General features: G+C 43.7%; 1 protein-coding gene across 1 annotated transcript in view; it reads left to right on the top strand.

Moving 5' to 3' along the window:
• Nucleotides 1–12,902, top strand: part of OTUD3 (OTU deubiquitinase 3) — a 32,163-nt gene extending 19,261 nt beyond the window's left edge. The window contains exons 5-8 of the mRNA XM_065929961.1: nucleotides 4,460–4,591; nucleotides 5,271–5,367; nucleotides 6,906–7,090; nucleotides 7,934–12,902. Coding sequence (XP_065786033.1) covers nucleotides 4,460–4,591; nucleotides 5,271–5,367; nucleotides 6,906–7,090; nucleotides 7,934–8,110 — 591 coding nt within the window. The 3' untranslated portion in view covers nucleotides 8,111–12,902. The remainder of the gene's footprint in view (nucleotides 1–4,459; nucleotides 4,592–5,270; nucleotides 5,368–6,905; nucleotides 7,091–7,933) is intronic.

The raw sequence follows: 12,902 nt of genomic DNA on the forward strand, positions 1-12,902 counted from the left end.
ATACACAGAATCAACAGCTTTGTTACTTTTTTTGTATTTGTATAGCTTTTCCCCATTATTTCATATGTCTTTCCTCACATGATTAGACACTTTCTTTGTAATTAAAAAAAATAAAGTGAAAGTCACTCTGTCACCCCTGTGGATCCCTCTGGCAAACAGTGGGTGCAACCAGTGTTAGTATGTTGTAAAATTACCTAGAGATGCATACATATCAAACAATCATGTGGGTACGTGCATGCGTTCTACTTTCGCTAGAATACATTCTCCTTATCCACAATTGTAGCATCCTCTGCATAGTGTTCTGGACTGCACTTTTCAAATGGAACGTATCTCAGAGTAATTCACAGCAGGGCATAAAAAACTTACGGCTCCATAGCTATTTAGTGTGTGGATGCATTATAAGGTGCTTAAATAGGCCCTTCGATGGACATTTAGATGGCTTTCAAACTTGGTTTTTACAAACAACATACAGTGCCTTATATGCATGTCTTATCACACATGCGCGGGTGTATTTGTGGAATAAATTCCTAGAAGATTCTTACTACATCAGAGGACGTGTGCATTTATGACTTGGTAGGTATTGCCAAGCTGTTCTCTGTAGAAGTCTTACCAGTTTACACTCCCACTTGCAATGTGTCTTCTTCTGTACCTTTGCCAGTGTAGAGTGTTACCGAGTTTTTAAATCTGTGTCACTTAGGGGAAAAAAAATCTTAACATAGTTTTAATTTCTATTTTTTTATTAATGAGCTTATACATCTTTTCTTGTGTTTAAAACCTGTTTGTCCTTTGTTGTGTGTGAACTGTATGCATGTTTTTTATTTTTTTTTTCTGATCGGTCTTCTTAGTGATTTTTGGGAACTCCTTTATGTACTAGGAAAATTAGCCTCTATTTGTGGTATGAGTTGCAGAATTGTTTTCAGTCTGTTATCTGTCTCTTTATTCTCTCATATTGTCTTTGCTATGAAGGAATTTTAGATTTTTATGTGGTTAAATTTATCTCATTTTCAAGACATCGGGTAAATGTCTTCTGGGTTTTGGGTCATAATTAGGAAGTTCTTTCCCATTCTGAGTTTAAAAAGAATTCTCGCATAGTTTATTTTAGTACTTCTGTATGTTCATTTTTTGAAAGAAAATTAGGTCATGTCTCTAGTTTGTATTTATATTGATATACAGATGTGAATGTATGGATTCAACTATATTTTTCTTTGTGGTTACTTACTTGAACCCAAACTGTTTATTTTTATAATTAGACATCTTTTTCTCCATTGATTTAGCTTGCTGCTTTTTTCATATAGTAAATTCCCATATGTAGTTGGGTTTATTTCTAGACATCGACTCTGTTCCACTGTTTTTTTCTGTTCATATGTTCATGTGTTCATAATTAAGAAAGTATATTTTAAAATCTAGTAGAATTTTTCACCCATCATTACTTTCTTTTTTATGGTTGCCTGTATGTTTTTGCTTTTTTGTTTTACATATGAATGTTAGAATAAGTTTGTCTAGCTAAAAAGTCCTGGTAATATTTCCTTTTATTGTAATCTCATTAAATTAATAAACAAGCAAAAATTGACATCTGTATGATGTTGAATCTTCTTAGCTGGGAACCTGATAAGCTTTTTATTTGTTTCATTGACTTTTTTTCGTTATCTGCAGGAGCGTTTTATTTTTTATATGGCTCTTTCTCATTTTTTGCTGACTTTATTGTTAGATGTTTTATGTTTTCTGTTCCTCTTGTAAGGAAAGGGCCTTTTGTTCCCTTTACATTTGTATTTATGAAATTTGATAACAGAATTTTAGTTATGTATATACCCAGCTATCCTACAGAGTTTTCTTTCTTTTTAATTGAGGTAAAGTTCACATAATGTGAAATTCACCATTTTCAAGTGTACAGTTCAGTGGCACTGAATACACCCACAAAGCTGAGTAAACACTTCCTCCATCCAGCTCCAGATAATTTTCAGCACCCCAAAAGAAAGCCTGGAGCCCATTAAGCAGTTACTGCCCATTCCTTTTCAGCCCCAGCCAGCACCAGTCTACTTTCTGTCTCTGTGGATTTACTTTTTCAGGACATTTTTTTAAATGGAATAACACACTGTGTGGCTTTTTCTGTCTGGCTTTCCTTAGCGTGATGTTTTTTAGGTTCATCCACGTCATAGCACATGTTACTTAGCTCCTTTTCAGGGTTGAATATTACTCCATGTCATTGATATACCACACTTTGTTTATCCTTTTATCTGTTGAGGGTCGTTGGGTGTTTCTGTTCTTTGGCTGTTGTGAATAGCGCTGCTCTGATTATTTGGGTATAGTAGTTGTTTGAGTACCTGTTCTCAACGTTTTGGGTGTACAGTTGACCTGTGAACAAGGGGTTGGGGTACCAGTGATGCACAGCTGAAAATCTCAGTGTAATTTATAGTTCCCTTGCAGATCTGAGCTTCTGTATCTACAGTCCTGCATCCTTAGGTTTGACCAATCGTGAATTATGTAGTACTACAGTTTTTACTACTGGAACCGTCTGTTTAAGTGGACCTGTGAAGTCCAGATCTGTCAACTGTATGTAGGAGTGAAATTGCTGGGTTATGTGGTAGTTCTGTCTGTAACTTTTTGAGAAACTACCACACTGTTTTCCACAGCGTGTAGCTGTACCATTTTACTTTCCCACCAGCAGTGTATTGAGGACTTCACTTTCTCTCCGTCCTCACCAGCACTTGTTATTTTTCCTTCCTTCTTTTTAAAACCACGGCCAGCCTACAGGATGTGAAGTGGCATCTTGCGGTTTTGATTTTCATCCTGTAGTGATTAGTGATGTTTGGCATTTTCATCCTGTAATGATTAATGATGTTCGGCATTTTCATCCTGTAATGATTAGTGATGTTCGGCACCTTCTCGTGCTCGTTTGCCTTTGGTTTATCTTTGAAGAGGCGTCTGTTCAGGTCCTTTGCACCGGTTTTAATTGAGCTTTTTGTGATTTGGTTGTTGAGTTCTAAAAAGCTCTTTATATATTCTGGGCACTACTAGATTCTTGTATGACTTTCCAGAATTCTTTTTGTTTGAAGTAGTATTTTTTTGTTCTGTCTCTTTTTTTAAGGTGTAGAATTATCTGCAAATAATGATAACTTTTCTTCTTCCTTTTCAGTTTTATACTTGTAGTTTTTCTTTATTGGGGGGCTAATTGCACTGCTGTTCTCCAAGACACTGTTAAATAATCATGGTGGTAGTGAAAATCCTTGTTGTGTTCCTTACTTGAATGGGAATGAAGCTCCGTTTGTGGGTAATTTAACTACACCCACACTAAGAAACCTGTAGTTGTTTCCAGTTTTTCACCACCCTTCATGGTAGTGGGATGAGCACTGTTACATAAATCCTTTCTATCCGTGACATTATTTCCTTTGGATAAATTTCAAAGAATCCTGATACACATAGCCAAACTGTTAGGGAAAACTGTAGAATAGGTTTTGCTTTTTATTACACATTCTAGGGAATATACTGCACACCGCTGGCTTCCACTTGCCCTTTTATAGGCAGAAAGGAGACATGTCCGTGCTTGCGTTCCACTTGCTGCATTAGTAGCAAGCAGAGGGAGAAAGTGACTGGAAGCCATGGACGGGTGACTTTAGCTTTTCTGACGTGGGCTTAGGTCATGAAGTCCAGTGGACGCCAAGTGAGCGGCTCTTGGTGGCTTTGGAGTTGGGACTACAGGTTCCTGTGAGTGTGGTGGTAGCGCAGGACGTTGGCGGAGTCATGCTCACCTGTGATGATCTGGTGTGGACAGGAGCTCCAGCACACCACAGCTTGCTGGTGCGACGACAGGGCCTCGGGAGCCAGGTGGGAGTCGTCTGTGTGTCTCTTCACGGCAAGCTGTGTACGGCGAGCTGTTCTGCTGAAAAAGCTCAGAGTGCTTGTGCAGAAGATGATTCTGTTACTAGGTTCACAGCTCTGGCATCCAGCAGAGACAGGCGTGTGCTGTCCAAGTCAACAGTCATTGCCACAATGTTGGTCTCTAATGCCATTTTTACTGAACAATTTATCCCATATCTTGGGCCTTCTTTTAAAAAAAAAAATTATTTGCGCCAGGTCTTCGTTGTGGCATGTGGGATGTTTGATTTTCACTGCGCCTTGCAGGGCCTTCAGTTGTGGCTGTGAACTCTTGAGCTGTGGCATGTGGGATCTAGTTCCCTGACCAGGGGTCAGATCTGGGCCTGCTGCATTTAGATGGCAGGGTCTTAGCCCCAGGACCAATAGCGAAGTCCCTGGGCCTTTCTTCTTAGTACTTCAAGTTGTGGCCTGGAATCTCAGTGTGTGAATGAAATTTAGCTTAGTGCTTGCTGTTCCTTTAGGATTGTTTCTGAATGTTTTTTCATATATTTGAATGTTTTGAGACGATAGAGTGTTTTCCTGTGTTCAGGATTCTGAACATAGTTTGCTAGAGTTCCATGATTATCACTCTTTCTGTGTCTTTTAGTTTCAGATGCTTCATCAAGATGAATCAAATAAGAGAGAGAAAAGCAAGGCACAGGGAGTGGACTTTGAAGATGGCCTTCGAGATGCAGTGGAAGATGCTGTCCAGAAAGTTTGCGGCGCAACCGGCTGCTCCGTGAGTGCTCGTCGAGTGGCGGCCATGGTTCAGTGGCGGCCCCCAGCCTTTATGGCACCAGGAAATGGTTTCATGGAAGACAGTTTGTCCACAGATCGAGGGGGCCTGGGGGATGGTGGTTTTGGGATGATTCAAGTTCATTACATTTATTGTGCACTTTATTTCTAATCTAAGGCCACCGCCGATCTGATAAGAGGGACCAGTCCGTGGCCTGGAGGTTGGGGATCCCAGGTTTATAGACAGGCATTGTTGAAAACCCGTCTGTACAGGTTTAACTTTTTGAGAAACTGCCACACTGTTTTGTGGCCTCACTCTAGCATGCCAACACCCAATGAACCAAAGTAGGCCCATGATACTTGTAGTTTGATTTAGTTATGTCGTGTAACTTACTGAGAGCTGTTTATTCATTTCTGTCTTGTTTTCTCCACTTTACCCAGTATTGTTCAAAATCTGAAGAAAGTATGTCTATTTATTATTTTCTGACTAGTGTAGTTTTGTACAAATTCACTTTATTAAATGGTTATTTCAGGTGTTCACCTTACTGAGAATATTAAGACATTTTCTAGATGGAAAGTCTTGAAACCTTGCCTCAGTTACATTTTGCGTGTCAAATTGTTGATGTAGAGGTGGACAAGAAAGTACACCCAGATTCTGATGTGTTCCTTTGTTTCTTTCATAGGATTTTAATTTGATTGTTCAGAACCTGGAAGCTGAAAATTACAATATTGAATCTGCGATAATTGCCATGCTGCAGATGAACCAGGGGAGAAGAAATAGTAAGTCTGTGATTGATATGCTTAAGCTTTCAAGATGATTATGTTGGTGATTTTTCAATTATTTGATTTTAATAATTTTATTAATAATTGGAGAATAATTGCCTTATAATGTTGGACTTGTTTCTGCTGCAGAACAGCGTGCATAAACTATAAGTACCCATGCATCCTTCCCTTGGGGGGCCTCCCCCCAGTCCCAGCCCTCTAGGTCATAGGTCACCCTAGACCGCCGCTGGGCTCGCCACGCTCCACGGCAGCTCCGCGCTGGCCGTCCCCTCCACGCAGGGCGGCGTCTGTGCGTCCCTGTTATTTCCACGTGCCCCACCCGCTCCTTTCCACAAGTCCTTCTCTAGGCCTGTGTCTCTGTTCCTACCCTGTAAATAGGTTCATCAGTGCATTTTTCTGGATTCCACGTATGTGCATTAATAGATGGTATCAGATTTTCATTTTTAATCAAGTGGCCGGTAGTTAACTGTCTTGTCATTGATTCATTCGCAGTTGTTTATTGAGCGCCTTGTGTATGCAGGTGGTTTTCACTGGGTGCTGGCTCTGCATCAGGGAGTGTGTAGTCTGGTGGGGAGGGGCATGGTGAGTAAATTGGCATAATCACAAGTGATGAAGTTGGGGTACAGGGTGCTAGGGGATGCATGGGAAGGCCACCTAGCCAGTTTTGGAGGAGTGGACAGTGTCAAGGAAGACTTATCCTTTTAGAAAGAAGATTCCATTATAATACCAAAGTGATAATTGAAATGGAATGGAGAGAAAAATTGCCTTTCTAGTGGAAATACTTACATTACTAGCATCAATGAACTGGTGATAATTCAGAATTTTTCTTTGCTTAAACTGAGTTTAATTCTGTGATTCAGAGGAAGGAAAAAAAATGTTAATATCTGTTTTTCCAAGTTACTTATTTTGAATGACTTCAGTACTCATTGCCGGACATTTTACGCCAGATGCTGTTCCTGGCATTATATTAATAGTTTTCTGATTTGGTATTTTATTATCCTCCCTATATGTTCGTTGTACCTTCTTAGAAAGCTGATCCGTGTGATTTTAAAGCAGTGATATGTAGAGTCTGTGCTATTGCCTATAGTATATACTTGACAGGTGGCTAAGTGAGACTGAGGAACTAAATCTAAAATTTATTTAACTTTATTTTTAATTTAAACAACCACGTGTGGCTAGTAGCCACTGTATTGGAGAGCACAGCTTTAGAGCTTATTTCCTTTCTGTTTTAGGGGTACAAATGAAAGATTTCCCCCTAAAAATTCATGTTGAAAAGTGGTTTAATCTGATAAAGCACTCAGCTGGTAGGAAGCTGATGAGAAGACTGGTCAACGGGTTATTTCTTCCAGATTTTACCAATAATTTTTTCCTTATGTTCCCCACTGTATTGACTTGATACTAGAATTTTGCCTCAAGGAAACTTGCTCTCTGAATGACAGTGATATAGGGAGCCAGGTACTTTGAGTCTTTTAACACTTGTCACGTTGTGTAACTGTCTTAGGTTTTCAGTTTAACAAACTGTCTTTCTTTGGAAGATGCGGAGGAGGACCTTGAGTCCAGTGGTGGCGTGCCGACGCAGTGTGGCCCCTTATGGGAAGAGGCTGGCAGTGGCAGCAGGCTCTTCGGGAATCAGGGTGTGAATGAAGGCAGGACTGAGGACAGCAAGGCGCGGGCCAGCCCTGCCGAGGAAAACAAGGCAAATAAAAACCAGCTCCCGAAGGTAGGCCTGCTGGGGTGGCCAGGGTAAGTGGGGAGGGAGGGAGGGAGGGACTCTGTAACGTGGCAGCAGCGGCAGGAGCCTGGAGCTTGTGTTCGTACGTGACTTTGTTTTGATTTTATGAAGTGGTTATTGGAGGAAGTACGGGGAGTGCCTGGGGGTATATCATGGAGTGAGATGAAGACCCCACTTGTCCTGTTTGGACTTTCCAGTGATGCATGGAAGGAGGTATACTCTGAGTTCCTGCTCTGTACACAGATCGGCTCCTTCTCCTGCCTAATGTCACAGGTGTGGGTGGCTTTCTCGGCTGATCTTGTGATTGCATCCCATTTGTTGTAAATGCCGCCACCTTCAGTGAACACCTTGTGTGTAAATCTTTGTATTTGTATTATTTGCTTGGCTAGAGTCCCAGAAGAAGAATTAACAGGTTAAAGGGCATAGATAAGGGCATCTTTTTAAGATCTTCTGGTAAGTTGTCAGATGCTTCCAAGAAAGGTTGTGCTACTCCCTTCCCAGCCCAGCACTGGTATATGACACCATGACTTTTACTGAATTTGGGACTTCTTGTTAAGATTTTTACCAGGAAATTCTGAGCTCAGAATGTAAGGTAATGTAAAAAGTCACAGGCAGAGGCTGAGATGCAGTAAGCTTGTAAGGATTCTCTTAGGATTCCCTGGGGCATTATGCACGGAAAGGCCTCCTGTGGCATTTTTGAGCATTGTCTCCATCTGGCCTAGGGTTAATGTTTCTTTAGGTCGTTTTGAATTACTTCATGAGGAGAATGGAATTGACTTTATTTGCGAGCCTAGCACGGGGGTATACTCACGCGGCAGTCTCCTCTTTCAGATCACGAACAAACAGAGGCGGGAACAGCAGCGACTGGAGAGGAAGAAGCGACAGGAGGAGAGGCAGCGCCGCAGGGCCCTGGAGGGCAGGGGCAGCCGCGGGGACGCCGGCAGGAGCGAGGCGGACGCCGGCGCCCAGGTCACCTTGGTGAAGACCTTCGCGGCGCTCAGCATCTGACTGGCCTCCTGGGAGTTGTCAGGAGTGAATGGAAAGTGGAGGGCTGTGTGCCAGACTTTCCAGTGAGGCCGTCCTTTTACAGAACCAAACTCAACACACAGAATCACTCACTGAGTTAGTCTCCTTCAAGCTGCCTCTTTTTTGTTCAGAGTTTTGTCCAGTGATGTGTTTTATTTAATGAAAGTACAGTGAAGCCATTCATGTTCTGTGATTAAAATATCGAGTTTTAGGGGTGGATAGTTAGGTTAAAAAAAAAAGCAGAAACACTTTTAAGTGTGGTTTTATTTGCCCTGAGGATTTAGAGTTTGGTGCCCCTGGGATCTCTCCTTAACACTTGGGGTGAGTTTGCTGTAATTGTTCATGACGTAGTTTAGATTAATTGCTAGAAATTCAGAGGACAGGTTTCCTTTGTTTCTGTTTCATTTTCAAACAGACATTAATTTGCAGGATAGTTTATAAATGATCTCTAACTCAGGTACATGTTTAGAATTAACTTTCTTCTACTCCAGGTTAATCAGAGAATAATTCAGGAAGTGTTTTTCCAAAGTAATGTGATAGGGAGGTTGTGGCCTGTATGCAGGGTGGCAGTTAAAGAACCACATTTCTCTTCCTGATCATGATGCTCAGATGGGTTTGCAGCTACTGCTGGTTCATTTGTTCTCAAGCCATATGATAAATAGGCCTGACTGTTCATTAGGCCTGGGCCTTGCTGGAAAATTGGTCGTGTGGCTGAGTGTTTGATACTTGTTTCTTGATGGTAAGAAGATGTTGTATGACTGCTTACGATACAGTTCTGGGATTCTGAAAGCATGCTGTCCAGAATCCGTAGTTGTGAAGGGAAAGATCACCAGAGTCTGAGGTTTTGCACAGGAGCAGTCTGAAGAGTTCTTTTTGTTTTGTATGGAGAGAGTGTCTGGAAGACCTGCTAAGGTTTTTCATGTTCACATTTTAAGTGAGGTGACTGTCTTTTCTTCCTTGCTATCCTAGATTTAGAGAGATTCCTTCAGAGGAAAAGTAACTTGAGCTGTTTTTTAGTTTCTTAGTATTGTGAAACTAAGACCCATAAAATGCTGCACTTTCTTCTTTCTAGTTAAGCCCCGTTTGGGATTTTGCTCTTGGAAAAACTCTCCAGCACCCTCTGGAAGTCATCAGGGACTTGGCGTAGACCAGCTGGGCTGAGAAAGCACTTGGGCTGAGGCCCTGCAGTGGCTCCACCGCGCTGAAATAGTCAGGTTTGGGCAGTGGGAGGCATCATTCCTCCAACAGTTAGATGGATGTGAACTTTAACCCTTGAAGTGGCCAATCTTGGACCGTTTTTGCCTTTTGAAGACCTAATATTTGGAGAAATAATATTTGCTGAACTGAAACGTAAGCTACTGGTTTTCTCCTCCATCTGAGATTTCAAAATGACAAGAGTTCCAAGGCAAAGGGAAGCTGATAAGAAGGTTTGACATGTGTAGACATAGCATTGTGTGGGCGGCCCTTGGATTTAGCAGGTTGTCTTTATCAGCAAGTAATTTGCTTTCTTTGGTTTTGATGATGTAACTTTTTGTGGTTGGAGCCTCAGTAGTCTCTTGGAGGTGCTCCCAGGACGTCCCGGCACAGTGCATCGTGACACGCAGCAGGCTTAGAAGTGGCAGAGTCCTGAGTGAGAGCTTCTGGCGCTCTACAAGGAAGTCAGCATCTCTGTTGCCTCGCCGACTCCAAGTGAGTGCGGCCCAGTGCTTAGGCTCTGTTCTCCTGGGTTTCCACTGTGGCTGAGCATTTCTGAGTGAGCGAGCCCTGTTTCTTGAAAGTTTGTACTGTGAGGATTCAGGAGACCAGATCCTCTCACACAATGAAGATTGTGTTACCAGGAATCCAGCAGAATTAGGTGTCAGAAATAGCGGAGGGAGACCCATCGTCAGAAGTAGTAGGACTGCTTTATTTACATGGTTAAAGAAGGTGGCCTTGGGCTCTATTGGGTTTTAGAAGTTGCTAAAGAGTTACTATGGAATAGTAGAATAGAATGTAGAATATTGGGCGCATTTATTTATGAATTACCATTTTCTGAGGATAGGCTTCACCTTTTCTTGGGTAAAGTAACTGGTTTTAAAAACTAATCTAGTGGCTTTAGTAGTTTACTTATATTACTCTTTCACAGTTTTCCAGTTATAATTGGCCTGTGTTGAGTATGTTAATTATTTGGGATGGGGTACATGTATCCAACTTTGGTGATATCTTCTAGCTAAGGGTTTAAATTTAAACTTCCCTGCCTCTGTCCCACCACAGTATGAGGTAGATGGAATCCATGTGGTAATTGGTTGCCTTGATAGGCTCTGGAGAACCACGTTATTGGCAGCCAAGTGGGGGCCTGGCGTGTTTACTAGTCCTGGGATGACTGGCCAGCGGTGGTTACCTGGTGCGGTTACTCAGGTGCACTGCATAGTGAGAAGCGACGTTTTCTTAACCTCCGTGGCTGTTCTGTTTGTTCTGTGGGGTTATCTTGGTAGCTTTGGTCAGGAGAAAGGGGATGGGGTGGTGGTCCATAGCTGCTTACTTGTCTTATAAGCTGTACATAAAAGTTTTATGAATTTTTTTAAAAAAAGATTTTTTTAAAGGTCAAAATAAGAAATGAAATTTTAGTGGCAACAGCTTTGTACTAAGAGGTAGATGTATTAAAACGGCATAGAGCCACAACTTCTAAATTAATACAGTTGCCACCAGGAGATGTTAGAAGTTGTGTATGTGTATTTAATTTTTCAGTAATGACATATGCTTTTAGGAGTGAAGTCTGGTCGAAGAATTGTGGCAGAAAGAAGAGTCTGAAGGGTCGAGCTTGTCTGTAGTTCCCCCTATAAGCTCTGGACACACTTCCACACCCCGTGTGATTCCGAGGGCTCTGGGAGCTCTGCTGTGGGGCAGCTGGGGCCGGGCTTCGAGAGGTGGTTTCTGACGCGCCACCTCCTCACCCAGGGAGCTCTGCCGGTGGGAGATGCCGAGGGGAGCGCCATGCCCCTGCTCCGGAGGCGGGGGTCAGGCGGGCTTGGCACAGGGCTGCGCTCGCCTCGCAGGGAGTCCCTGTCGCGAGTGTGCAGTTTCTCTTATTCTGAGAAACTCTCTAGACTGCCTGGGTTTTACTGGGTCCACATGGAACGCTGTCAGTTTACCTCTGTGAGACGTTCAGCTCAGAGCGTGCATTCGGCTGAAGGAAAGTCGGATTCCTCGTCGGGGCTGACTCATGCTCTCCCTGGCTAGGAGGCTCGGTGTGGGCGGGGTGACAGCAGCGCTTCTTGGTTTTGGGGCCGTGGCTGTGGCCCTCTCTGACCCCCACCTGGGGTAGACGCGTAGCTCTTCACCTTTTTACCTCAAGGCTCTGTCTATCTATGGCAAACCTTTAGACTCAGAGTCTGATGCAGTTTTTTTGTTTTTGTTTGTTTGTTTGTTTTGACATTTTCATCATTCACTGTTTGGTTCATCTCAGCTTTCAGAGCAAGCGTTGCTCAAACTCGGGGGCCTTCTGACAGTTGTTCTGAGGTGATTTGATAATGGCAGTTTCTACAAGGTGTGTCTTTCTGACTCTAAAGCAAATTGTATGTTTCCACTGATGTTGTTAAGTTGAAGATCTCGATTTTAAATGATAGTAGATCTTCTGCCATCACCTACGAGAGAGGGGATGGGCAGTTGGTCTGCAGCAGAGACGCTGAGCAGCGGTCACGGAGTGCGTGCACAGTACTGAACTTAGAAGGAGCTGGGCCTGGTCACTGCCTGTCCCCTGTGTCCAGGGTGACGTGCCCTGTGAAAACCTCAGGCTCTTACCCATTTCCTCTGAGGGATCACCTTCTAGAGTCCTGCTCTCCTAGTTCAGGCTACTTTGTAACTCGATTAAAATGTTTAGCATCCTTGCAAAGGTACTTGAGAAGGAGTTGATTCCAGTGAGGAATGATTTCTGTGAAAGCACGAACGTCTGTGTGGTGACCTCGGTGTAAGCAGGCGTCCCCCTGGTCCAGACCAGCTTATGCTCACTGTGCCGCAGCGCTGGGCGGTCGTGACCGCTGGTGAAAGCTTGGCAGCCCGCCCTCCCCTTCCCATCTCGGCATCCACCGGGGCACCGTTGCCAGCCGTCCGTGATGGGGGTGTGAGTGCGGCCCCGGACCTCGGCCTGCGCTCCAATCCCCGGCAGGTCCCTCGGCCACAGCGGAGGAGTGCGGCTGCGGGTTCCTCCCGTGGTTCATCTTCGTGGGGGAAACGGCCCTTGGCCTCCCCAGAGCGACCCTTCCAGCCTCCACCCACGCTGAGCTCAGTCAGGAGAAGGGTAGAGCCAGGAGCCTGACGGCAGACCTCTGTGTTCCTTGTGCCGATGGGGAAGCGCTGGTGGGCGCTAGTCCCCTTTATGAGGGAGGGCAGGTGGGCCTGTGAACACCGGAGCCCCTGTGGCCCAGCCACCTTTTCTTTTTCTCCTGATTGCACTATACTTGCTCTCGCTGCAGGCCGGAGATACCCAAGACCTCCGTGGGGTCATGACCCAGAGACTGAGCAAGTCTCGCCTTATCCGTGGAGCTCGACAGGGAAACGTGACCATGGTCTGATGTCCGTAGTTCATTTCTTCTTTCCTCGCGTTGTGTTACTCTGAACTGTTTTGGTTTTTATTTACCAAAGTACTGTACTTGGCTATTCGCAGTGTCTCCAGAACCAAATGTTTTCTTTTTTGTCTGTTTTTAATCTTCAATACTTGGTGCAATAGAAGCTGCGGAGATGTGCCACTTTATCTATGAGATGGGGTTTTGTATACCAATAAATTCTGGTTTAAAGA

Source organism: Muntiacus reevesi, chromosome 3 (assembly GCF_963930625.1).
Source record: "Muntiacus reevesi chromosome 3, mMunRee1.1, whole genome shotgun sequence".
NCBI classification, from domain to species: Eukaryota; Metazoa; Chordata; class Mammalia; order Artiodactyla; family Cervidae; genus Muntiacus; species Muntiacus reevesi.